At 38.9% G+C, this 26,221-nt stretch overlaps 1 protein-coding gene across 11 annotated transcripts in view; it reads left to right on the top strand.

Annotated features, from left to right (window-relative positions):
* The window catches only part of SUGCT (succinyl-CoA:glutarate-CoA transferase), a 752,487-nt gene that overhangs the window by 180,213 nt on the left and 546,053 nt on the right, over positions 1 to 26,221 (top strand). For 10 of the 11 annotated variants that reach the window (XR_010585693.1, XR_010585692.1, XM_005549742.4 and 7 more), the window contains one exon: positions 10,672 to 10,767. The exons of the other annotated variant lie outside the window; for it this stretch is intronic. Coding sequence is in view for 8 of the 10 variants with exons in the window: in XM_005549742.4 (XP_005549799.3) it covers positions 10,672 to 10,767 (96 nt within the window). In the remaining 2 variants the exon portion in view is untranslated. The remainder of the gene's footprint in view (positions 1 to 10,671; positions 10,768 to 26,221) is intronic. 11 annotated transcript variants of the gene reach the window in all.

The raw sequence follows: 26,221 nt of genomic DNA, 5'->3' as shown, positions 1-26,221 counted from the left end.
TACCCCTGTGGCTCTCATATTGTTTTCATTCATTCCTTTGCCCCTGTTAATCTGGATTTTGTCCTTGCTGCTTTGTTGACACTGCATTTTAAGAATCATCTGTGATCTCCTGGTCATTAAATTTAATGGCTTGTCTCAGTTTTTATTCTCAATACTTTTCCAAACATGTGACTGTGACCACGATATTTTCTTACTGGGAAGGCCCTTTCCCTTGTTTTTGCCTGACTAAATTCTCTTTATCAAAAAATGTTAGCTTGAATGCCACTTTTTATCCCTTCTTAATTTTTTAAAAACGTCTCTTGTAGCATTGATCATTTCTATTCTGAATTATAAATAACAAATTAACCTTTCTGAGAGATGAAATTGTTTTATTGATTTTGGGATCTCCCACTACACTTAACAGATTGCCTTGCATATAATAATTATTTATTAAATAACTGTTAAATGCATGAAGAAAGTAATAAACACAAGTAAGTTTCATGTCATTTTTAGAACTTTCAAAACTAGAGTTGTAGAATAATGTAATATTTTATATTTATATAATATATTTATATATTATATTTTATATCTGTTATCTAAAATGTAAAAGAGTATTTGAAGAAGACACTTGAAACTGAAGACTTGCTATCACAGGAATAAATAAGCACACCCTGTCATTAAATGTTGTTTTTCTACATTTCCACTTACTCATCACATTTTGTTTAGTTGTTCATAACTGCTCTTTGAGTCATGTGATTGACTGGGTCAGTGGTTCATGGTAAGAAATATGTTTGATGTATTATTCTCAACACGCTTTTGAAATTCTGTCTCTCTTTGCTGTCTGGTCTTACCTCTGGCATTTGATACCCGGTTTCCTCATATGTCTGATTTTGATTCATATGGATTGGGAAAATTATTCTCAGTATAATATGATCTGTTTTTCTTTTGAGTTCATAAGTAATATACATATCAATATGATTTGACTGTTGTTAATGACAATTCAGAGGAATGGGTAATAGTTATGTTCCTTTCATTAAGTTAAGAAATGACTATGAAGAGAGTAATTCCATTATGTGTTTTTTCTCTGGTAAGTAAATAAAAGTAGAGATTTTAAAATTATGTAACAACTCTACTGGTTTTCAATGTTTACAGGTAAAATATTTATGGTTTGAAGTTTATTTCTAATTACATTGCAGTAGAAGCCAAACCATATTTGCAGCAAAGCAGAAAACTTTGAATAAGTACTGCATCATGTATTATGTAATAATTAAGGTCAAATTTATCTGTAGAGGTTCACCTAATTGGAAAGGATGCTCAATCACTATTTTTTCTTTACCAAGTAGTAAATTCCAACTAAACTTTTCCAGGATCAGGGCCACTCAGAAATTTTGAGAAGTCTGATTCTGTATCTAATTTAGTATAGAATGCCAGAAACCAGGCTAGGTGAGTTCAGATCCTGGCTTGTCCACTTACTAGGCATATAACCTTGAGCAGATTATCAGACTCCTCAGTGCTTCAGTTTTCTCATCTCTAAAATGGGGTTATCATAGTACCTCTCCCATAAAGTTATGAGGATTAAATGAGATAATTCATGTAAAATGCTTAGAACAGTATACAGTAAGTGTTAGCTCTGATCAGTCATCAATACTAGAAACAATGATAAATGTGGCACCGATGGGTAGAATACTGATTCTCTTTTTAACATGGCATGGCCAATATACCTTGTGTACTCTGGGGTCTTTTTTCCTTCTCGACCCTAGTTATTCTGAACAAATTTGTTCACCTTAAGGTGTGAGGGACTAAGTGAAGCAAGTTAAATTGCAAAGGGAGTTTGACATGTAAAGTAACAGTATTAGGTTAAAAAGGGAGATGCCAGAAACTCGAAATCTCTTCCTCAGGCGAGGTCCAATTTTTCTTCTTGAAAGTTATGTTTTCTACGAATGCTAGCCCCTTCATTTCTCTTTTAGCAATTTTTTCCCTGTAAGACATTTTATAGTTAGTAGATGAGTGAGGTTGAGCAGAAGGATGTGAGAATTTATTGGTTTAGTTAACAGTGTGTTTTCTAAGTACAGGGGACAGTAGAGGACTTCCAGTCCATTCCATTGATATAGGGGGACTTGCCTGGAATATAAAATGTGAAGCCAAGGATACAACCAAAGATACAAAGGTAAAGCTACTCACTACCTGGGTGAAAGGGGCAGGGAGAAGAAAGGCTGAACAGAGAGGAGGTAGTGGCTTAGGGATGGTGTACAGAGTACAGTGACCTGGGTTTGGGTCAGGATTTTTCCGTTGTCAACTGTGAGACCTAGACAGCATATTTAATCTCCTTGGTCTTTAGTTTTTTCTTACAAAATGGGAGTTGTAATGTGACTTAATTTGCTTTCATTCATTGCCTGTACATACGCCATAGTGACCAGGTGATTTAATTATAGAAATCAATGCCTTCCTATTACACTTGGAATAATATCTGAGATCCTTACCCAGGCCTGCAAGGACCCATATGATATGGCCCTTGTATACTTTCCTGACCCCTTCTTGTACTACTGTCTCTTTTACTTAGTGAGTTCCAACTACAATGGCCCTCTTTCTGTTCTTCACTGTATGTACGCTTTTTAGCATATTAAAGTCTTCTACCTAGTTGATCTCACTGCCTAGAAAGATTTTTTCTAGGCCAGGCACAGTGGCTCATGCATGTAATGCCAGCATTTGGGAGGCCCAAGCAGGCAGATCATTTGAGGTCAGGAGTTCGAGACCAGCCTGGCCAACCTGGTGAAACCGTGTCTCTACTAAAAATGCAAAAATTAGCTGGGCATGGTGTTGTGCACCTGTAATCCCAGCTACTTGGGAGGTTGAGTCAGAAGAATTGCTTGAACTTCGTAGGTGGAGGTCAATGAGCTGAGATTGTGTCACTGTACTCCAGCCTGGCCAACAGAGTGAGACTCTGTCTCAAACCAAAGGAGAAATTTCTCCCAGGTTTTAGCATGCCTTCTCCAGGCCTTAAATTAAATATAACATCTTCAAAGAGGCCTCTACTAAACCCATTAGTTTAAAAGAGCACTCTCTGTGATTCTGTTGCATTTTTTTCATAGCATGAATCATTTCTTGGTATTTTTCTGTATGTTTATGTCTGAATGTAGCTTACCCTAGAATGTAAGCTTCATGAGAGTAGGACTATGTCTTTCTCCTTCTCTGCTGTATCCCAGTATCTAGAGCAATTCCTGGCACATAGTAGGTGTGATATCAGTGTTTTTTTTTTTTGAGACGGAGTCTCACTCTGTTGCTCAGAGTGTAGTGCAATGGCTCTATCTCGGCTCACTGCAACCTCCGCCTCAAGTGATTCTCCTACCTCAGCCTCCCATGTAGCTGGGATTATAGGCACCCACCGCCACACCCAGCTAATTTTTGTATTTTTAGTAGAGATGGGGTTTCATCATGTTGGCCAGGCTATTCTTGAACTCCTGACCTCAAGTGATCCACCTGCCTTGGCCTCCCAAAGTGCTGGGATTACAGGCATGAGCCACTGCACTTGGCTTATGTCAGCGTTATTTCAATAAAGTATGGAATGAATAAGGTGCTGATTGACACTGAAATAAATATGTGCTCTTTACCCTAAAACTCCTATTCTCTTTATGCTTTCCTATATGACTGGGAAAGGAAATAGGAAGGTGAGCCCAGAGCATCTTATATTGTCACAAAGTAAGGGAGTACTAAAAACAAAGTGCTAAAACGACGTGTGGTATGTGAAAGGGACACAGGTACCCATGGAGAGAGGTCCCAGTGGCCAAAACTGGAATAATTTGATCAAAAACAAAAAAGTGGTATTGAATTATAACCAAAAAAGTATTTTTTTAAAAAAAACCGCATGACCATGCTGATTTAAATAAATGATTGAATAAATAAATAAAGGGAGACAAATGTGTGCCAAATTCTAAATAATTATGTAGATACTCCACCCTCCAGAAGCAGGACCATCACTTTCTATCCCTTAAGTATAGGCTGCATGTAGTGACATTCTTCCAAAGAGTACAGTATGGAAAGGGGGAGGAAAAAAGAATAATCTTACAGCAGAGAAAACTAATAAACACTACCTCAGCCAGGTGATCAAGATTGATTGTTGACACTGTATATCTTTGATATGATATGTTGAAAATGGTGCTTTTCTTTTATGGTCTTTCTTTTAAAACCTCATAACTCCAGTATAATTATGAGTAAAACATCACAAAAATCCCAGTCGAGAAAAATTTTACAAAATACCTGATCAGTTTCATCAAAACTTTCAGTGCATAAAAAATAAGGAATGTATGAGGAACTGTCAGAGCGAAGAGAAGCCAGGATGACTAAATACGGACATAGAATGACTAAATACAATATGGTATCCTGGGTAGGATCTTGGAATAGGAAAAGTATATGAAGTGAAAAGTCAGGAAATCCGAGTGTATGGGTTTTAGTTAATAATAAGTGTCAATATTGGCTCTGTAATTGTTAAGAAGGCACTCCACTAATGTAGGATGGTAATAACAGGGATACTGGATATGGAATAGATGGGAATTCTCTGTACTATCTTGGTTTTTCTATAAATTGAACACTGTTCTGAACTAAAAAGTTTGTTTCAGATAAAATTCAAACAAAATGTTATGAATATTTTTTCACATGATGCTATATTGTTTTGTTGTGTCATTTAAGTGCCTATTCATCTTCTATTGTTATATACAGATGTCATAGCTTATTTAAAACATCCATTCTTGGGCATTTAAATTGGTTCTAGTAGTTTGTACCTACATCTTTGATCATCCCTTTGGTGATAGAGGAAGGACTGTTTTTGCATGGAAACTTTATCTTCTCTTGTTTGGGATTATTTCCGATTTCTTCTCTTATTTTATCTCTGTTTCCCCCTGGGTTAGAACTTTAAATACTTTCTATATGCTAATGAGTCCTGCCTAATTGATTATATCACAGGCATCTCAAATTCAACACATTCAGAGATGGGCTTTTATTTTCTTTCCCCTTCAATTACTTCTCTCTCTGATTTCTCTTTTTCTGTTAATGCTGTCATAGTTTACCCAGATATTCAGCAGGACTGTGGGAGTTAAGTTTGGTTTCTCCTCTCTGTCACCATTCTATCTGCATCCTCTGCCCATACAGTCTTTCACATGCTCTGCCTGTTCTGCTCTTACAATGTATCTTAAACCCAGGATTTCCCATGTCCACTGCTACCAACCTTCTCTGAGCTATCTATCATCAAATTATGCCTGGACCTTTATAATATCCTTAACAATCCCCTTTCTGTCTTGCCTCTTTTTAGTTCACTCTTTGAATATAATTACAAATGTCGGGGGATCCCTATGGGTTTTAAATAGAAGAATGACGATACAATTTGTGATTGTTCTGAAATGATCATTCTGCAAGATGTGCAAAGAATGGTTCCTTGCCATTACTACAATGACTGACCTCTGTCTGCCTTTCTCTTTCATTTCATTTCAGTCTCTTTCTCACCATGGTTTAGTTATATTGGTCTTCTTTCAGTTTTGTTCTTTCAACCCGTTTCCTGCCTTTGAGCTTTCACACATGTTACTCTTTGTTTTCCAGTTTTGTCTTCCATCCTCTTTCCCCATGGCAGGTCCTATAATTCTTTGTTTAGTTATTTTCCCCACTATTTCAAAGAAGGCAAAACCATATCTTTTTCATTTCCTTATGTATACTCAGTACCTAGCATAAAGCCTTACACATAGCAACACTCAGGAGTTGCTGAATAATTAAACAAGTAGTAATTACCATTTTCATTCATTTGTTAAAAATAGTGTTCAGGATCTGTGTTAAGTGCTATGGAAACATACAAAGGGTTTAAAATAAATAAGTCTTACCTTGAAAGAGCTCCTAATTTAAAAGGAGGGATAGGAGAATATATAAATAATATTGTAGCATGGAGGAAGGCAGTGTTGTTGGAGTAAAGTTCTGTTACTAACCAGCTGTATGTCCTCACATAAGTTTTTTTTTTTTTTTTTTTTTTTTGAGACAGAGTTTTGGTCTTGTTGCCCAGGCTGGAGTGCAATAGCATGATCCATCTCGGCTCACTGCAACCTCCGCCTCCTGGGTTCAAGTGATTCTCCTGCCTCAGCCTCCCGAGTAGCTGGGATTACAGGCATGCCCCACCACGCCCGGCTAATTTTTTATATTTTTAGTAGAGACGGAGTTTCTCCATGTTGGGTAGGTTGGTCTCAAACTCCCGACCTCAGGTGATCCACCTGCCTCGGCCTCCCAAAGTGTTGGGATTACAGGCATGAGCCACTGTACCTGACCAAGTTATTTTTCTTCTATGTTCCTTTATGTGTCCGTTTGGATATTAAGGAGTTTGACTAGACTCTTGTAAGGCTTTGCTTCTCAACTCTGGTGTGCCATTAATACTACACTGGTGAAATTATTTTTTTTCAGGTTTCCATCCCTGAAAAACCTGATTCATTTGTTATGGGGTGGGTTCTAGGAATCCCATAGGTGATTGGGATGCGTGGGTAGGTTAAGGAAGTAGTGACCTAACTCCTTCCAGTTTTGACATCTTATATTCTAGTTGTAGTACAAGGAAGACTGTGAAAGTGCAGCAGAAATCAGATAAATTAAGTGTTGTATTCATTCAGGGACAGGGAATATAATCTCTTGCTTGCTGGCTGGGATTGGGGCTTAATGGAAAAGATGATGTTGAAATGGACTTTGAGGAATAGGTGGAAATGTGGGCAGGTGGATGATTGCATGGTTGGTGTTGAGTTCAACTTAGCTGTAGGCCAGAAGACACACAAGGGAAGCGGGGGGAAATGACCTGTTTTGATGCAATGGACCATGGTTCTAGTCTTGTTTTTCTCATTTTACCTGTCACACTTGGTTGTCCTTTTGAATTTGAAAGATTGTATTATTGCAGCTTGATCCTCATTCGGTGGAAGTGGAGCATGTGGTGACAGACAGCATGGGACTGCTTTGGGAAATATTTGGGCATATTCTTCCTCAAGCCTTTTGGGGCTGTGCTCTTTGAGATCCATTTTGACTCCCCGATTGGTTTTCTGGTTAGAAACAAAGAATATCAGGACCCACTCTGTTATCTAAAATAATAGTTTGCTGTCAGAATGATTATTATTAAACCAAAGTTGGCTTTTTTGTTTAGATGAAACCATAAAAAGGCAACATTCTGAGTAAATTACATAGCGTCCACTTGATGAAATAATAAGCCTAAGTTTAGGGAATGAAAGTAATGATCTAATGCAGTATTTAGAATGGGCATACAGTATATAGTTATTAACCAAAAAGTCACATCCTGCATTCTTTTAATTTGTGCAAAATTTGTCATTAATTGCCCAGGAAACCTCTGATTTTTTTCATACATAATCACATCATAGCTATTGACTTTCTCTCCCTTCTCCTGCCTTAAAATACATCCCTGTAAATAGTAGATTACTTTCAGATTGGTAATACCGCCTTTAAACATTGAGTTGCTAAGTTTAGCCATGTTGCTCTCTTTCTTAAAATATAGAATTCTTTTTTCCCCAACTTTGCCTTTGAGTTGTTGCTGACAAATCACATTTTGTTTTTTTTTTGTTTGTTTTTTGGTTTTGTTTTTTTTTTGAGACTCTGTTGCTGAGGCTGGAGTGCAGTGGTGTGATCACCGCTTACTGCAGCCTTGACCTCCCCAGGCTCAGGTGATCCTCCCACCTTTTTTTTGTTTGTTTGTTTTGTATTTTTAGTAGAGACAGGATTTTGCTATGTTGCCCAGGCAGGTCTCAAACTCCTGGGCTCAAGTGATCCACCTGCCTCAGCCTCCCAAAGTGCTAGGATTACAGGCATGAGCCACCACGCCTGGCCCACAGTTTGTTTTTTCATGGCAATTGGCTTAAAATTTTATTTAATCCTTCTGCCCAACGTGAGCTGCTAATTCTGAAATGCTTTTTGTTTTCATTAACTACCACTGTATGGAGGAGGCAATGTATATAGTATTCTACTTGCAAACAGTTTGAGAGATGGGTTTTGATTCTTCATTCAAACTCATTCTAAATGGGGCAGGGTCAGAAACACAGAAGTCAAAAATTGAAAAGAAAGAATAAGATAGTGGGTAAGGAATGGGGCAGCCAAGCTGATATCCAGCTAGGAATCCGGTCCTTCCCTATCCCTGGCAACTATCTTAGATCAATTTAGGATTTATAAGTTGGCCTGTGATCATCCAGCCACCTCACCACCTCGTGCAGCCCTTGATGATGTTGATCTATTGACTTTGAAATTAGAGAAGTAGAAATAACAAGCCTTTTGTGATTGACTACTTGCACAGAATAACCTTTACTAATTTAAATTCTTGGCCTTTGGTAGCAACAGAGCCCCTTAGAGAGTGACATTCACCATGATTTATTTGAATGAAAAAATAAATAAAAAGAATAATAACATAGCTAGATCTGAAAAGAGACCTCAAAATTCAGAAAATGTCTCCAATTTCAGGAAGGGGTGTCATGGGAAAATAACTGCTATTGCATCCCTTGTGTCTTTTTTTTTTTTAAGACAGAGTTTTGCTCTTGTTGCCCAGGCTGGAGTGCAATGGTGTGATCTCAGCTCACTGCAACCTCTGCCTCCTGGGTTCAAGCAATTCTCCTGTCTCAGCCTCCCAAGTAGCTGGGATTACAGACATGTGCCACCATGCCTGGCTAATTTTGTATTTTTAGTAGAGATGGAGTTTCTCCATGTTGGTCAGGCTGGTCTCGAACTCCCAATCTCAGGTGATCCACCTGCCTCGGCCTCCCAAAGTGCTGGGATTACAGGTGTGAGCCACTGCTCCCGGCCCCTCGTGTCTTTTTATCTGCCAGATTGTTAAGAGGAATAATAGAGCCCGAAGTGTACACCAAATTTGCCTTGTAAGCACATTGAAGATTACTTACTATTTTGCAAATTGTGTTTTGTGTTCATGCTGCTTGGGTGGTGGTGCAGGACTGCTTCTGCTTCATCCAGAGCACTTGAAATATTATCTGCTTACATATTTATATATTAGGATTTCATGTATTATTTAGTTGAATACAAGAGTTCTGCTTTTAAAAAAAATTTGAAAACCTTTGGTTTAGCTGAAATGCCCAAGACTTTATAGAGAATGTATCAGAAGATCAAAGAAGTAAATTATATACCCACAGTCATGGAACTATTTAGAGGTCGACAGAGAGAAACCATCCAGGTTTCAACTGTCCATGTCTGGACTTCCTATCCAGGGCATTTTTGCTACAAAATGTTGATTTGATTTTCCATTTTGAAAGACACAGAAGTGATCTGTGAAATGGTGATTAGCACTAGGCGGCCCCAGGCAGCCCTGGAATGCTCCATGGTTCAAATGCCCAAGACCAGATGGAAGTCCAGAAGTGGATGACTCAAAGTTTATTAGTTTTGCCACCTGGGCTGTACAGCCAAACCAGCTGCCACAAGGCAGTTCTAATTTTGACAGAGCAGTAAATGAACATAAAAGTGAGTTTAAGTCCCAAGAATAAAGTAAAGGAGAATGGCTGCAGCAGTAAGGAGATTCATCCAGGCTGAGTCGTATTGATATTTCTTGTAGGAAGCACAGCTGCTGTGCTAGGTAGGGGGCAAGAAAAGGCCTGAAAAATCATGCCTTGAGTTGTTCCAGGAGCCAATCTCAATTTGGGGTATGTTTTAATGACTGGCTTGCTAGGTTTTCCAGTTGCATCTGACGATCTAGAAAGGGAAAAGCAAGCTGATGCATCATGATGATGTTGTGTGGCCAGAACCACTTTTTATTCTTTTCTGGAATCCATGGAAAATCGTTTGATCACCTCCTTTCCATAGTTCTGTGGTGGTGGAGCCATACGTATTCATTGGAACATAAGATCCTTGTGGCAGATCACCAGGAATCAATTCATTATCCTCATATTATCGTCATATTGAGTTGAGCTATTGTAGATTTGTCAAGATCTGTCCATGAAATACCACAGTAGTCAGAAATTGACTGTAAGATTTTTGATGACCCCTTTAATCTGCAGTTCTCAAAAACTGAATTGAGTATGACAATGAGCACGCGGGACTAGGAACAGATTGGGAGAGGTATAGTCATGTTTCTTTAAATGAGGATGATCCACTAATTAATTTTAAAAAGTCAAATAATCTTGATCTTTTGTGTCAGAATGCTTTGGGCAGAAAGTAACAGAAAACCTGGCTAAACTGACTTAAATATAATGGAGGTTTATTATTACTGCTTTTTTAGGTCATCAGAAATGTAGAGAATGTGGCTCCTGGCTTTGGTTCATCTACTCAGTGATGACACAGGTTCTTTTTGTGTTATCTTGGTGCAAAATAAAAGGAGACACATGCAGAGGGGAAAAAAAATGTACGAGTTGCTGATGTATATTGCTGTGGGTTTGGTGATAAAGGCTGGACCACAGTTTCATCTGCTTGGTCAACCTCTGCTTTTAGATAATCTTTTTAGGGGTTGAACGTTTATGTATTTGTATTTCTCAGTTGACTGTTATTTAGTCTCACGCAATAATGTAATACCGTTCTTCATTTGTGGGATAAAAGTACAAATGCCTGTATATTTTCTAACTTGATGGACAGTTTTTTTTTTCTTCTACAATGAGATGAAGTGAAATTACTTTCATAATACAACATTCTCTTTATGAGTATAGATAAACTAGCTGTTCTATTTTATTTATTTACTTTTTTTCCTGGTAGGTGGCGTGTTTGTCCCACATAGCTGCAAATTATCTTATTGTTCGAAAGGAAGCAAAACGTTGGGGTACAGCTCATGGCAGTATTGTTCCTTACCAGGTAAGACTACAGCAGTCTAGGGTTGGGCTATTGCAATTTGCAGTTTCATATGATGTGTTTTTGGAAAATGATTTCTTTCTATACACAAATCCTTAAGGTTTTTTTTTTTTTTTTTTTTGTAATGTATCTGTGTCTGGCTATAACAAGGTTCTGTCGTTCACATTAAGTTCTGTTGTGCATATTTCTTCATCAAAAAGAGATTAGTAACAGGACCCCTAAACAGATCAAAGGAACTCATTGAAAATAAGTGACTTTTGGGCTCAGATGATGGTTTTCTTTTTTTTTTTTCCCCACCTAAAAGAGGCACTGACTATAGCCATTTTATAAAGCATGATTTGTTAACCATGTCAGTTATAAAACAAATGTTACCTACCCCATCTGACAATAATATTCTCTCAGGATTGAAGTAAAATGAAAATTTGCGTGTGATGGTTCTTCATTTTTGGAACAAAGCAGATGGCTCAGGAGCTGCTGTTCTTTATTAAGTGTCTAAACTTGTCCTTAGGAATTCTTGACTTTGGCTAGTGTAAATGAATATGTGAAGTAACTGTGGTCTTTCAAAAATAAAATTTAAAACAAAACCTAGCTCTTCTTCCAATCCCTAACCTTTGCTTGGTCCAGTTGCACCGTATGTTGTTCTATTTATTAATGTATCTGCATATCTTCTGTACTCTATTGCAAGCTCTTAAGAGTAGAGGTGACTTTTTCTTCATTGTATGTCTTCTCACAATCAATGGAAGCACATGTTAGGTACTGTATACATATCTGTGGAGTGAATGAGTGAATTTTACTGGAGTCATTTCAATGCTAGTGCTCTTGGGAGAAAACAAAAACGTCAGCATTTTTCATTTGCCAGGAAATTAATCAACCCTGCTAATCATCCTTTTAGCTTTAAGACATTATTTCCTTAGGCAAAACTAGTTTCCTTTCAATTTTTTAAAATCAGAATTTGAGGAAAGCAGTGACCCAATATGAACCTAGGATTATTTCCTCTCTGTTTATATTCATGGCCCCTTACTTGAGGCGTTACTATGATTTCACTGTAGAATTGCTTTTCAACACATTGAGTTGATGTTTAGGTGTAATTACAATTGTGGAGGTGTTTTCTCCACTTCTTCCCCTTTGTCTCCACCATTGGTTTTATGACCACCATTAATGACATTTTGCTTCCCCACTTCCTAGCCCTTTGTGACTGACCCTATACTTCTAACCAGACTTGCTTCATTTCACAGAAGTTATTACATTTTTGAATTGGTTAGAGATCACCAGATTTAGTCTTCGTGTTTTTCAGATAAGAAATCTGATACCTAGATTGGGCAGATGGACTCCAACTGTGGTCCCCTGCCTCCTTGTTGAATATTCTTTCAGATACTGCTACCTTTGACAAGAAAAGGTGATTTCAATTTCCTTCATCAACTCTACCCCTATCAAGGGTCTCCATCAAACTTGCTTCTAGGTCAAGGGTCTGATCAGCTAAATTTATACTCATCATTGATAATGGAGGTCTTTCTCAAGGGTATTTTAACAGAGAACAATGTTGGAATCTATGTGAAATCATCTCAAATAATGGAAATCTGGCCTTCAGTCATTTATTTATTTAGAGATGGAATCTTTCTCTGTTGCCTAGGTGGGAGTGCAGTGGCACGATCTCAGCTCACTGCAACCTCCACCTCCCAGGTTCAAGTGATTCTTCTCTCTCAGCCTCCTGAGTAACTGAGACTACCAGCGTGTGCCACCACGCCTGGCTAATTTTTGTATTTTTAGTAGAGACAGGATTTCACCATGTTGGCTAGGCTGGCCTCGAACTCCTGACCTCAAGTGATCCACCTGCCTTGTCCTCCCGAAGTTCTGGGATTACAGGCATGAGCCACCATGCCTGGCCTGGCCTTCAGCCTGTGATGTATGTGAAGAAAGCATTCCTGAGTTGAAAGGTTCTCTAGTGTAATTCCAAATCCTATCACATAGGTAGGTGTTCACTACATTCAAGCATAAAGTTTATAGTTTATTTTTTGCTCATTTAAAAGATGGAGTGTCATTTTAAAAAGCTTTATATAGACCTCAACTGTCCCTTCTGGGCATGTGCACCTAGAGTTCTGGCACCCTGGGTATGCCCTCAATTATTTCACTATGTGGTGAAAAGAAATTCAGAATCTTGGCTTTTATTTTGGAAAGTAAAAGACACAGGATTTTTTTTTTCTCTCTCTCTCTGTGTGTCTGTGTCTGTGTTTGTCTGTTCTTCAATGATAGAAATGTACTTTTCCTGTTGAATTGTGCCATTCACATAAAATGGATAGTATGCTTATTTGATTTTAGTTGATTGCAGCTTTATTATCTGTAAGAAATAAGAAATCTACCAAGGTATTTCCTCAAGAGCCCAGAATTAATTTGTTTCCTCTTCCCAAAAACTAGTTCAGCACTGTGATTAAGGAATAAATGCAAATTTAGCTGAAATGAAACTAGCATACCAAGATGGGTCCTAGATATGCTTAGAGACTCCGGTCTGTTTTCAATTTTAAAAATAGATTGGGGGAATATTTTTGTGGGTGAATGCCAGGATAATTATAATTCAGTTTTCTGTAATAATTACAGCTTTGCATCTAAGTTGAGTTGTCTGACTTTTGGGTTGCCTCTCTATAATGGAAAACTCTGATGGTCACAGGAGTTACTTAAAGTGCCTAGCTCACTCTCTTCCATTCTTATTGAACCCTATCTGAAAGATTATATACCTCCAATGCATGGAATGTAAATTTCAGAAAAGTAGTGATCCTTGTTTGTGTGTTATTTTATAAGCATGCAGTTCTTAACTTCTCAGATTGATTATCCACTCACGCCCTTTTCTTCCCTATTCTTTGGCTGCCAGCTTTTTTAAGATTAAGTAAGTTATACAAACATAGACAGAGCTGAGATAATCATTTTGCTACTTGTTGAACATATTGGTGGATGCTTTTCTGATAATTCAGTTATTTGTTTATTTAAGAAACTGATTCTCACTTTGTCGTCCAGGCTGGAGTGCAGTGGTGTGATCATAGCTTACTGCAGCTTTAACCCGCTGGGCTCAGGTGTTCCTAGTAGCTGGGATCCTGAGTAGCGGAGACTACAGACACGAACCTCAGTGTCTGGCAGGTTTCAGATTTTTAAAAAGAAGTTTTAGATTTCACTGCTTCTTTTGTTCCCATTTCTAGTGGACCCTGCCACAGAGAAGCACTTAGCTTAAGGGATTAATAGTTACATAATGTTTGTTAATTATTTATTTATTTTTTTGAGGTAGAGTCTTGTTCTGTCACCCAGGCTGGAGTGCAGTGGCGCGATCTTGGCTTACTGCAACCTCCGCCTCCTAGGTTCAAGCCATTCTCCTGCCTCAGTCTCCTGAGTAGCTGGGATTATAGGCATAAGCCAACAGGCACGGCTAGTTTTTGTATTTTTAGTAGAGATGGGGTTTCTCCATGTTGGCCAGGATAGTCTCCAATGCCTGACCTCAAGTGATACGGCTGCCTCGGCCTCCCAAAGTGCTGGGATTACAGGTATGAACCTGTAATATTTTTAATGCATAGGTATGTTTCCCAGTCCTTAAACAATTATACTTAAAGACAGTAGGCTTCTAGAGATGGGAGAGGAGGGTGCAGAGAAAGCAGATAGCTGGTCTTCAAAAAGAATATATTTTATTATGTAACATAGTTGTCAGTTGGGCCACTGTCCTTTAGATACATGCCTAACACAGTAATTCTCTTAATTTCATCACCTGCATCTATCTAAAACTCTTGCCCAAATTTCTTCAACCTTCTAGGAAACTTCATTTGCATGTCCTCCTTTGCTTGTGACCCACACTGACCTCTACCTGTCTCCAATGTCATAGAAGATCCATTCATGAATACACTCACAAGGACGGGCAATACTGAATATAGTGGGAAAAAAAATGGAGTTTTTATTTACTTCTTTTAAAATTAGATTTTAGAGCATACAAGTGCAAGTTTGTTACATGGAAATATTATGTAGTGGTGAAGCCTGGGTTTTTAGTGCAGTCATCACCTAAATAGTGTATGTCATATCTAATAAGTACTTTCTCCTCTCTTACTCCCCTCCCACCTCCCACGTTTTCGAGTCTCCAGTGTCTATTATTCCACTCTCTATGTCCATGGGTACATGTTATTTAGCTGCCACTTATAAGTGAGAACATGTGATATTTCACTTGCTGTTTCTTTTTTCTTTCTTTTTTTTTTTTTTTGAGGTGGAGTCTCACTCTGTCGCCCAGGCTGGAGTGCAGTGGTGCGATCTCGGCTCACTGCAACCTCTGCCTCCCTGGTTCAAGTGATTCCCCACCTCGGCCTCCTGAGTAGCTGGAATTACAGGCAAACACCACCATGCCTGGCTAATTTTTTTGTATTTTTAGTAGAGACAGGGTTTCGCCATGTTGACCAGGCTGGTCTCGGACTCCTAACCTCAAGTGATCCACCCACTTTGGCCTCCCAAAGTGCTGGGATTATGGGCATGAGCCATCGTGCCCAGCCATTTTTTTTTTGACAGAGTCTTGCTCTATTGCCCAGGCTGGAGTGCAGTGGTGCTATCTCAGCTCACTGCAACCTCTGCCTACTGAGTTCAAGTGATTGTCCTGCCTCAGCCTCCTGAGTAGCTGGGACTATAGACCTGTGCCACCATGCCTGGATAATTTTTGTATTTTTAGTAGAGATGGGGTTTTGCCATGTTAGCCAGGCTGGTGTCGAACGCCTGACCTCAGGTGATCCATCCACCTCAGCCTCCCAAAGTGCTGGGATTCCAGGTGAGAGCCACCACGCCCAGCCTGACTTGTTGTTTCTGAGTTATTTCACGTAAGATCGTGGCCTCCAATTCCATCCATGTTGCTGCAGACAATATGATTTTACTCTTGTTTTATGTCTGAGTAGTATTCCATGGTATAGATATACCACATTTTCTTTATCCAGTCCATTGTTGACAGGCACTTAGGTTTATTCCATCATTTTGTTATTGTGAGTAGTGCTGTGGTAAACATATGAATGCAAGTATCTTTTTGATATCATAATTTTTTTTCCCTTTGGGCAGGTATCCAGTAGTGGGATTGCTGGATTGAATGGTTGTTCTATTTTTTAGTTCTTTGAGAAATCTCTATACTGTTTTCCATAGAAGTCGTACTAATTTACATTCACACCAGCAGGGTATAAGCACTCTCTTTTCTCCATGTCCTCACCATCTGTTCTTACATTTTAAGAGCAGTATTTTTTTATAGATGAAATGTACCCAGTCTTACAACAGGAGACCTCACCTTTCTAACCACATCCTTTGATTGTTACCAGGGAGTTTCACTGTCCTGAATAGCATAAGAATCTCCCCATCTTCTCTCTCTCTCTCTCTCTCTCTCTCTCTCTCTCTCTCTCTCTCTCTCCCTTCTCCTTTCTGCCTTCAGAGGTCCCTTGTCTCTCTCTTCTTCTTTTCAAGAGGAATGAATTTCTCTAGTCTTCTATGAGTTTTTGTGCTCTCTAGTGCAGGCACAGTCTTTGTGCCCACAGAGCTTTGGGTAGCTACCACTATACTAAGTGCTTAATTATTTAGTTTTGATATACAGTGAATCCCTTCCCAAGGGGCAAGCTGATGTGAAGATCTAATAGAAGCCCACCAGACTGTGTTTCTGACGAGAAACACAGTCCGCCAGCTCATTCCTTCTGCAGCAGGAATTGAAGGAGCTCACAGTTTATTCTGCTCCTGGTAAAACCACAGCTCCTTCAGCTATAGTGTTGCCCTCATGACAGGGTGAATTGCCTGAGAGGCCAGTCTTGAGAATAAGACTATAACCTTTCCTTAAAAAGACTACCAGAGCCAGTCGTGGTGGCTCACACCTGTAATCCCAGCACTACTTATGCATGAGGATTGTTTGAACTCAGGAGTTTGAGACCAGTCTGGGCAACATAGTGAGACCCTGTCTTTCAAATTAAAAAGAGGAAGAAACCAGGTGTGATGGCACAAGTCTGTGGTTCCAGCTACTCTGAAGGCTGAGGTGGGAGGATTGCTTGAGCCTCCCACCTGACTTGGGAGGTTGAGGCTACAGTGAGCTGTGATGGCACCACTGTACTCTAGTCTGAATGACAGAGTGAGACCCTGTCTCAAATAAAATAAAATAAAATAAAATAAAATAAAATAAATAAAATAGAGTACTACCAGAATGAGTCCCATCACTCCTTATACCCATTTGCCTCAATTATGACCAGGACTCCAAGCCTTTTGGCCATCTGTTATCAATTTTCCCATATGGCTTTGTTAATCTCTCTTCTTTTGACCCAGTCATTTCTCCTGTCATCAGTCTTGATGTCTGTAAAATCCATATAGAGGACCCTTGCAACAGTCCACCCTCTCCTTTCTTTAACCTCTCCTCTCTTGTAATGATCCTTTTCTGTTCTCACTTGGCTCCCACTCCCATTCAGTTGGTATTTCTCAAAGTTTAAAGTGCATGTGAATCATTTGGATGTCTTGTTAAGATACAGATTCTGTTTCATGGTGATGTTGATGCTGTTAGTAGGGGCACTCAGTTTCCAGATCTAGAATGTATTATTATCATAATTTTTTTAGAGACAGAGTTTCTCTCTGTTGTCCAGGCTGGAGTGGTGGTGTGATCATAGCTCACTGCAGCCTCAAACTCAAGTGAACCTCCCATCTCAGCCTCCCGAGTAATAGCTGGGACCACAGGCACACACCACCATGCCTAGCTATTTTTAAATTTTTTTTAGAGACAGGGTCTCATAATCTTGCCCAGGCTGGTCTTGAACTCCTGGACTCAAGTGATTCTCCCACCTTGACCTCCCAAAGTGCTGAGATTACAGCTGTGAGCCATTGCTTCTGGTCTTAGACTATTATTATCAATGACTACACCTTTACCTTTATGCTTAATTGGCAAAATCCCAGTGCAGATAGACTTAATTGTTTATCTATTCCTGGCCTGCAGTCAAGTGGTGGATATGGCCAGAAGAAAATATGCTACTATGCTGATGATCTCCCTCCCAATGGCCATCTCTCTCAAGTGGCCTCTCAGGCTTACCCAGAAATCCTGCCACCTTCACCTAGGTAATTTATTTTCTCCCCCTCTGAGATAACTACCTCATGTCTTGTCTTCTCTAAGATCTTTCCATCTCTCCTCATCCTTAAAGACTTTGTTTCTTATTCCACTTAAAAGTAATGCAACCAGAAGAGAACTACCTTATCTTTTCTCTGCTGTACCTCCCAAACTCTTGCATTTGAACCTATGTATAGATCACTACATTCCTTCCTGTCACAAGAGAGAAAGTGTCCCTTTCCATATTTTGCCTAAGGGCATTGCATCTGCATTTTATGTCCTCTATCACCTGTATTATACTTCATAGGATAAGCAGACGATTATATATATATATGTGTAAGACATATACATATTTTGTTTTTGAGACAGAGTCTTGCTCTGTTGCCCATGCTGGAGTGCAGTGGCGCGATCTTGGCTCACTTCAACCTCCATCTCCCAGGTTCAAGCAATTCTTGTGCCTCAGCCTCCCAAGTAGCTGGGATTACAGATGTACGCCACCACGTTCGGCTAATTTTTGTATTTTTAATAGAGATGGCGTTTCACCATGTTGGCCGGGCTGGTCTTGAACTCCTGACCTCAGGTGATCCACCTGCCTCAGCCTCCCAAAGTGCTGGGATTACAGGCATGAGCCACCGCACATAGCCAGATCATAGTTTTTACCTTAAAAAGCCCACCAACCTTTCTTTGATTCCCAAGCAATGTCTTTTTCAAATACTATCCTATTTCTGTATGTGCTACTATACAGGACTCTTCCAAAAAAATTTGGGTGATGTTTGCTGGATGGAAGCCCTCTGCTGTCTATTCTATGATGTGGTCTGTGCTTTGCAGACCAATGGGAGACCCCAGGAGTTCAGGTGGTATGCAATAGCTCGGGGTAGTTGACTTTCTGAGTAGTTCATTAATGAGAATTCTTTTTTTATGCTCTTTCATGAGCCTTTCAATGGGAATTTTCCTTTAAATGGGCTGATAATTCACATGATAATTTCTTCTAAACTTTTCTTCTGAAGTAGCTTCTAACTCAAGAGGTTGAAGGAAACAATTATTTATATGATTAAATAAAATAACATCTTCCTTGTTCCAGTTTGGGCTTATTCAACCAAGGAGTAGAGCAGGAAGCTGTGCTATGTTATTTCTGGTAGGGACATTATACTGTATATTTAATTTGGCAGAAGCAGAGACTCAGACAGGCAGTAAATTCCAAGTTTGAAGATATGCAGTACTTTGCTATCATTCCTTAGAAAAATGTCAAAGTGCTGTTAAATCATGGCATATTAGGTAACATTGGGAATCTTTTTCTTTTTTTTCCCTTAAACCCATGTCAAGGATTTTTTTTAAAAAGTCAAAATGTAAATGATATATATCTGTCTCTTCTTGTGTGACTTTGTATTTATTTATTTTACCATAGTCACACTAAAGCACTAAAATGTGAAGGTATAAACAGGCATATGATTCTATCACATGCTTAATATAATTGTTGTATTAGTAATAACAGTAATAATAATCATGCTGGACACGTACTATGTAACTGGGAGATATATGTATACATACATGTATATATGTATTTATAAAATTTTTGCTTATTCTTCTTTTAGTTTGATGAAAAGGAAGCCTAGAGACATTAAGCAGTTATGTTCTAGAATAAATAGGAACCATGGATTTAAGGTTTTAAAACTTGTTTCTGTTTGTGACCAGCCTGGCCAACCTGGTGAAACCCCATCTCTACTAAAAAATACAAAAATTAACTGGGTGTGGTGGTGCGTGCCTGTATTCCCAGCTACTGGGGGGGCTGAGGCAGGAGAATCGCTTGAAACTGGGAGGTGGTGGTTGGAGTGAGCCAGGATTGCACATTGCACTCCAGCCTGGGCAACAAGAGCAAAACTCTGTCTCAAAACAAAACAAAACAAACAACAACAAAAAACTGAAACAAACATTTCTTTTCTGACTGTATCCAAACTAAGCTGGATACGTCGTGGATGTGTGTCTTTTTTTTTTTTTTTTTGGCAGATTCTAGAATTCTTCTAATCTGTTTCCATTATCTCTTTAACAAATGTCAAGTTTGCTATTATTCTGGTGGGTACCAAACCTAATAGCTGGCCTTGCTTCAGAAGTATTTTTGAATTATGAGCTGTAGGGCAAGTGTAGGTTTCCCCCTACCATGGTTTCAGTCCATTGCTTTCAAATGACTCTTGACAAACCAATTAAAAAATAATTAATTGAGTCCCCTGTGGGGTAGGCAGTGTTTTAGTCCTGAAAGCCTCCAGATGAGGAAGAACTGGCCCTTGATTTCAAGGGACTCAAAGGCAATATAGCAGGCAAATTTGGGAGAACTTGAGCTTTGGGGTCAGACAGACCTGGAGAATTAAAAGAGATCATTGTACTAAGTGTTTCGTGCAGTATCTGACTCTAGTAAGCCCTCAATAAAAGGTGGCTCCTGTTATTATTGGTGTGTTGAACTAATAGTTATAGCTTTTGTGAATAATAGTTTCTATGAAAATATGAAATAGTCTCTATGAAAACTACCCATAGAAGCTTAGGGGCAGAGTAAATAAATAAACAGAGCTGAATTTCTTTCTTAAACTTTATGGGATTTTTAGCTTAATTTCTTTCCATTTTTTAGAGAGGAAAAGAGGGCAACATGCTGTGGTAATTTTGTTTTAAAAAAACTCTTCTTAGAACTTTTTCGGAAATTGTAGCCTTCAGCTCATTATCTAAATATAGCATTATTAAAATTAATAGAGTTTGAGGAGAATCTTGTATGGCAACATCACTCAGTTGTTAAAGGGAGTATAAGGCTTCTAGTTTATTGAATGGTTTAATTAATTGAGATTGGGTATAGATTCATATTTAACAAAAGGAACAATGACAAAAATGATTTTCAGGAGTAATCTCTGAGAAGCCCACAAAATGGGGGCCTACCTTTATAAAAATATGTATACTCACCCTTGTAAGAGCAAAAAATTGTGGAGATTTCTCTTTTGGTTTTAAAAAGTAAAGGAAATAGAATATTTTAAATGCTTGTTTTTATAACCTTAAAATTGCAAAGAATGTTGATAATGCTTACCCATTAAAAAATGCTTGGAGATTTATTGGGAATGAAAGAGTAGGTGATAGCAAATACATTAGATTACATTTCAGAGGCTTCTCCAAACTTTTGATTAATTAGCACTGACAAGCTAGAATATTGAAAAGTTGGTTTTCTGGTAAATTAAGGCATGGATTGTATGAACCCCCAGCCCCTTTAGTTCTAAAGTTTTTGGCTAGGTAGCTTTTGAATATTTGCCTTAATGCTTGTGTATGCCTTGATCCTTACGGATTTGGGGTTCTTGTTAAAGCAAAACAAAATTTTTGTTTGAAGATCCTGGTTACTTTGGAACCAGTTGGCCAGGAGGTTGCCACAGTCTGAAGAATATAGGTCACTGGGCAGTCCAAGAGCAGATAAAATTAAGGCAGATGTGCCAGCTACTGGCGTAATAGCTGCCATCCTCTGGGCCACTTCTTAGAAAAGATTTGGCAGTCTTTGATTTAAAACAAAATTTCTAAAGTTAACATAAATAAGGTAACATAATGTCCAAGGGTAACTATTGCACAAAGAATAAAAGCACTTAGAACTGTTCAAAGACTATTAATGATTTTTTAAACTCAGAATTCCCTCTAATTGACATATAGTGTTTTAAATGTATTTCGCTAAGAGGTAAAATAGAAGGTGGTGCAAAGAAAGTAAAAGTAATAAATCTCTAATTCCTTTAGGATCTTTTCAGCTTTTCTTGTATTCTTAATATATGTGCAGAACTAATGTGTTTTTATATTTTCTATGCCTATCATATTTGGCTAAAATTGTCTAAAAGAATCAAAGGCCATTTTGAATATTCAGTCATTAGTCCTAGTAATACTATCTTAATCATTATAATAATTATCAGATGTAACATTTATGAATGATTACTATGTTTTTAAATACCTTACATATATTAAATATTTACAACAGCCCTTACAATAGTTATTGCTATTATCTCCACTTTCAGGTGTGGAAACTGAGGCATAGAGGTTTAGAGAACTGTGCAAGGTCACAAGTCTGTGGTGTAAGTGGGATTCTAACTGAGGCAGGGGGACTCGAGCCCGTTGTACTGTATAGGCAGATGATACAATGCTGCATGTTTAGTTTCATTTTCTATCTTCATCCTACTTTTGAGAAATAATTATGTGACCTTTTCTTCTACATAATTTCCCCTTTAGGACTTCCAAGAGCAACTGAAGAGGTATAAACAATTCTGTTGTTTACTTATCATAGGGATCCTTAATTATGCTTAAAAGCAAATTTCCTTCAGGAAATCAGGTTGTACATCTTTCGAATAAATCCTTTGGTCGCATATGCTAAAATTGCATTAGGATCATAAGTAAGTGATGGTATAGTGAAGCAACTCTACTTATTAATAGTTCCATCTATTTAATGAGAACAGTACTGTCCTTGAGCAATATAGGAGTTGGGGATCGTTTTAGCTGTTGTGAGACTCATCGTTTCTGGTTTTAAAACTGTATTTCTGTGAGGTTGGTAGGGTGGGGACAGAGCTAGGGTGGGAAGGAATATTTGGGACATGAGGAGGAGTATTCCAGGGCCTAGGTGGGGGATAGCCTGGGTAGAAACCAGTTATACAGTTTTCTAAGTATTCCCACCCCATTTCAGCCAGAACAATTCCACCTTCTGGTAGTTTTTTGAAACAGATGTTCCACTGCTTAAAACTTGTTACTTGTCCTAGATCGATCATCTTGTATTGAAGGACTTTATTGAACTAGAAAGTGGGTTTTGTATGTGTGTGTGTGTGCGTATGTGTGTGTATGTGTATGTGTTTTGGAGAAAAGAGACTGATTTCCTTCAGTGCTGGAAATCATTGTTGTAGTTCCTAGAACCGTGGACATAAAACCAAAGAACGGGTTCAAATTGACCCAAGATGGAGGCCTTGGTTGGAGGAGTTTGGGTGAGGCCTGGCATAGCTCCTCTTTGAAGGGGCACAGACATTACCTCACAGCTAAGAGTCTAGCCTGGTGGCTCTGTGTGGAGGTCAGGGCTCTTCAGCTCAAATAAATCACACAGGACTAGATTCTGGAAACAGTTGGATTCGGATGTAGTTACATGTCCTGGTTTGTTCCTAGTGGGGTCCAGTGCAAATCTTGTTGAAATTCTGAGTAGCTGTGCTTAGCACCAATACAGTACCCTGATAGATCTCAGTTCAGGTGCAGACTGCCTCGGGGGAAAGTAACTGAGTTCTGATATGGTACCAGTTACTATTATAATATAATTTAGTATTAGGCAAATAATATAACAATGGGAGAAAGCTTGTAAGATGTTAAGTACTGAAGTGAATCTGTACTGGAGACTTGAACAAATCATATTCATGTATAAGTATGGCTGTGAAGTAGGCTGTTTCCTTCTTAAGTTTGCTTCTGGCATTTAGGAAAAAGACTACTGCTTCAGGGACCCTGCCCAGACAGGAGATAGTACATGTGCATGCTGAGTGGGGCTAGTGAAATAGGAACATTATACAAAATTATATTAATAATCCATTTGGCCTATTTTTCAACTAGAAATTATTCTCAAGTGCCCCTTCCTCCTTCTCTCCTGAGGGTTAAAGCAGGTGCAAAATGCTCTAGGTCCTAGTGACTCTGAGTGGTCTATGGAGTGGCAGCATTGGCATCACCTGGACGTTGGAAGTAATAAATTCATTCTAATGAACCAGAATCTGCATTTTAACAAGATGCGTGTGCAGGTGATTTGTTTTCGTTAGACCCTTGTTGTCTTTCTAATATGAGTCCACTAGATGTCACTCTTGGAACCTGGTAATGGGACAGGATTTTTCAATGGGGATTTGCAAGAATCCCTGAATGTGATCATATTATTATTAGATGATTTCCTCCCCATCCTTATAGTTACTGATATACACATTGATTATTTAAGGTAAAACTATCTTTCTCTGTGGTTCAAAGTCCTGGAGAGAGATTCCTGGGAATAATTTCCATTTTGTTGGATTGGCACTCCTGCCTACTGTCTTCCCTGTTGCATGGATTAGTCTGTCATTATATAACCTCAGCAGAGAATATGCTGCAGATGCTGTGACAGGCTCACTGAGAGAACAGCATCCTGGGCTTCTGAGCACAGCAACACAGAATAAACATACAGATTTGATCTCTGTAGAAATTACTGAGAACAGAAAGGAAGCAAGGCTGTATCCTGAAATTAGCATCAGCCTCTAAGATGTGATTGTTGGAGGAAGTGCTGATCTTTCTGAGTGTTTAAGGTGTCTCAAGGGTAGTTTTATAAAGAAGATTGAGTCTGCTTACAAAATAATGTCCCAAATGTAATCTTGTGGGGAGTTAGTTTCAGCCATGAAGATGAATATGGGGACATTTACAGGTAAAGTAATATCCTGAGGGAGAAGATATACATTTAGAGATGTATGAGGTTACTAGGAAAGGTCCTGTTAACAACTGGTTAGGTCTGCATTTTAGGAAAGAAGGGTGAAGAGGGTAAGGACTATGCTTGAGAAGATTCGATTTTTATTTTTATTTATTTGCCGGATGCTTAGCTTGAGAAAAGTTAGTTCTTGAAAGAAATTACCTACTTGCAAAACGCTCCTCCCACTAAGTCCGATGTGGTTTTTCTGCTGTTTCAGTTAACAAGGGTAGCAAACAAGTCATAAAGTAGCAGGTGTTTGTGTGTGCTTGAGTGTATTTTGGGAGTGTGTGTATTTCCTCTTCTGGATGGGGGGGGGCATTTACTTTATGTCACTAAATGTATGGCATATACTTGGTTTGGGTAATTTCAGCCAAGGAAATGCTTTTATTGATGTAAAAACAATACACTTTTAGCTTATATATAATTTTCTTTTGTTCAAATAATTAAGGTCACCATAGTAATTACTTCTAAGCTTTAGGGTCCTTTTTCTAATGTCATTTATTCTGATGTGTTTCCTTATGACCAGAAACAGAATTAATTTTGAAGCGTTTTAGTGAAAATCAATTTTATTTTTCTAAAGAATTATCTAAAATTTAGATAATTTTTTGACTTCCCTGCACCACATTGAATGAAGAAGAATTGTCTTGGGCCACACATAAAATACAGCAACACCTATGATAGCTGATGAGCTAAACAAGAAAATCAGAAAAAAATCTCATAATATTGTAAGAAAATTCATGAATTTATATTGGGCATTCAAAGTGTCCTGGGCCGCATGCGGCTTGGGGGCTGCGGGTTGGACAAGCTTGATCTAAATCATGGGAAACAAGCCTAAAATGCCCATTCTTATTCTTTTTTTTTTTTTTTTTTTTTTGAGACGGAGTCTCGCTCTGTCGCCCAGACTGGAGTGCAGTGTGCAGTGGCTGGATCTCAGCTCACTGCAAGCTCCGCCTCCCGGGTTTACGCTATTCTCCTGCCTCAGCCTCCCGAGTAGCTGGGACTACAGGCGCCAGCCACCTCGCCCGGCTAGTTTTTTGTATTTTTTAGTAGAGACGGGGTTTCACTGTGTTAGCCAGGATGGTCTCGATCTCCTGACCTCGTGATCCACCCGTCTCGGCCTCCCAAAGTGCTGGGATTACAGGCTTGAGCCACCGCGCCCGGCCGCCCATTCCTATTCTTAGGCACAGTCTAAACATCTACTTCTTCAGTGATAGTATTTTACACACGCATCTCCTTTATGATGAATTTTTTTTCCCTTTTTCTTTTCATTTATTGCTGCCCTGCCGAGACTCAACTTGCTAGAGATTGCAGCACATTTAGGTGTAGTGTTTAAAAGCATGTCTGAGCTTTAGAGTCAGACAGACCTTGGCACATTGCTTCATTTCACTGATCTTTAATTTCTTCATGTATAAAATAGGTATAATGCTACCTGGTGACAAGTCACAAGACAGTGCATTTAAAATATGTGGCATAGAGTCTGGCACATAACTTATGTTCAGTAGCCGGTAGCTGTGACTGCCAGTGGTACACGAGCTCAGAGACCGCAGACCTGCTGCTGTTCTCTTTATTTCCCAGCTGATAACCCAGTTCATCAACTGCCAGGAGTCCTTGTTTCTACAGGTTTTGTCCACCAGAGGAGAGCTCCAGGTCATGGAGAAGTCTTCCTTCTCCTCTGCCTCGCCAATGTATTCATGACAAGGGCGTGGGTGAGTGACTGGTAGTCTGATAGAGGGGCAGGGAAACATGTGGATCCTAGAACAGGAACTGGGAGAGAAGTTCCACACTGAGATTCTCAATGAAAATTTCCCTCAGTGTTATAAATGGTGATCAAACTCAACAGAATTGTTAGCACCATTAGTATTGTTAGTATAGCCATCTTACAGGCTGGGCCATTTAAACTGTAAATGGCATAGTCACCGATTTAAGCTTTATTTCTAAAGAGAAACAAACTGAGA

Source organism: Macaca fascicularis, chromosome 3 (assembly GCF_037993035.2).
Source record: "Macaca fascicularis isolate 582-1 chromosome 3, T2T-MFA8v1.1".
NCBI classification, from domain to species: domain Eukaryota; kingdom Metazoa; phylum Chordata; class Mammalia; order Primates; family Cercopithecidae; genus Macaca; species Macaca fascicularis.
Note: the sequence above shows the minus strand (reverse complement) of the source record. Positions and strands in the feature narration are given on the sequence as shown.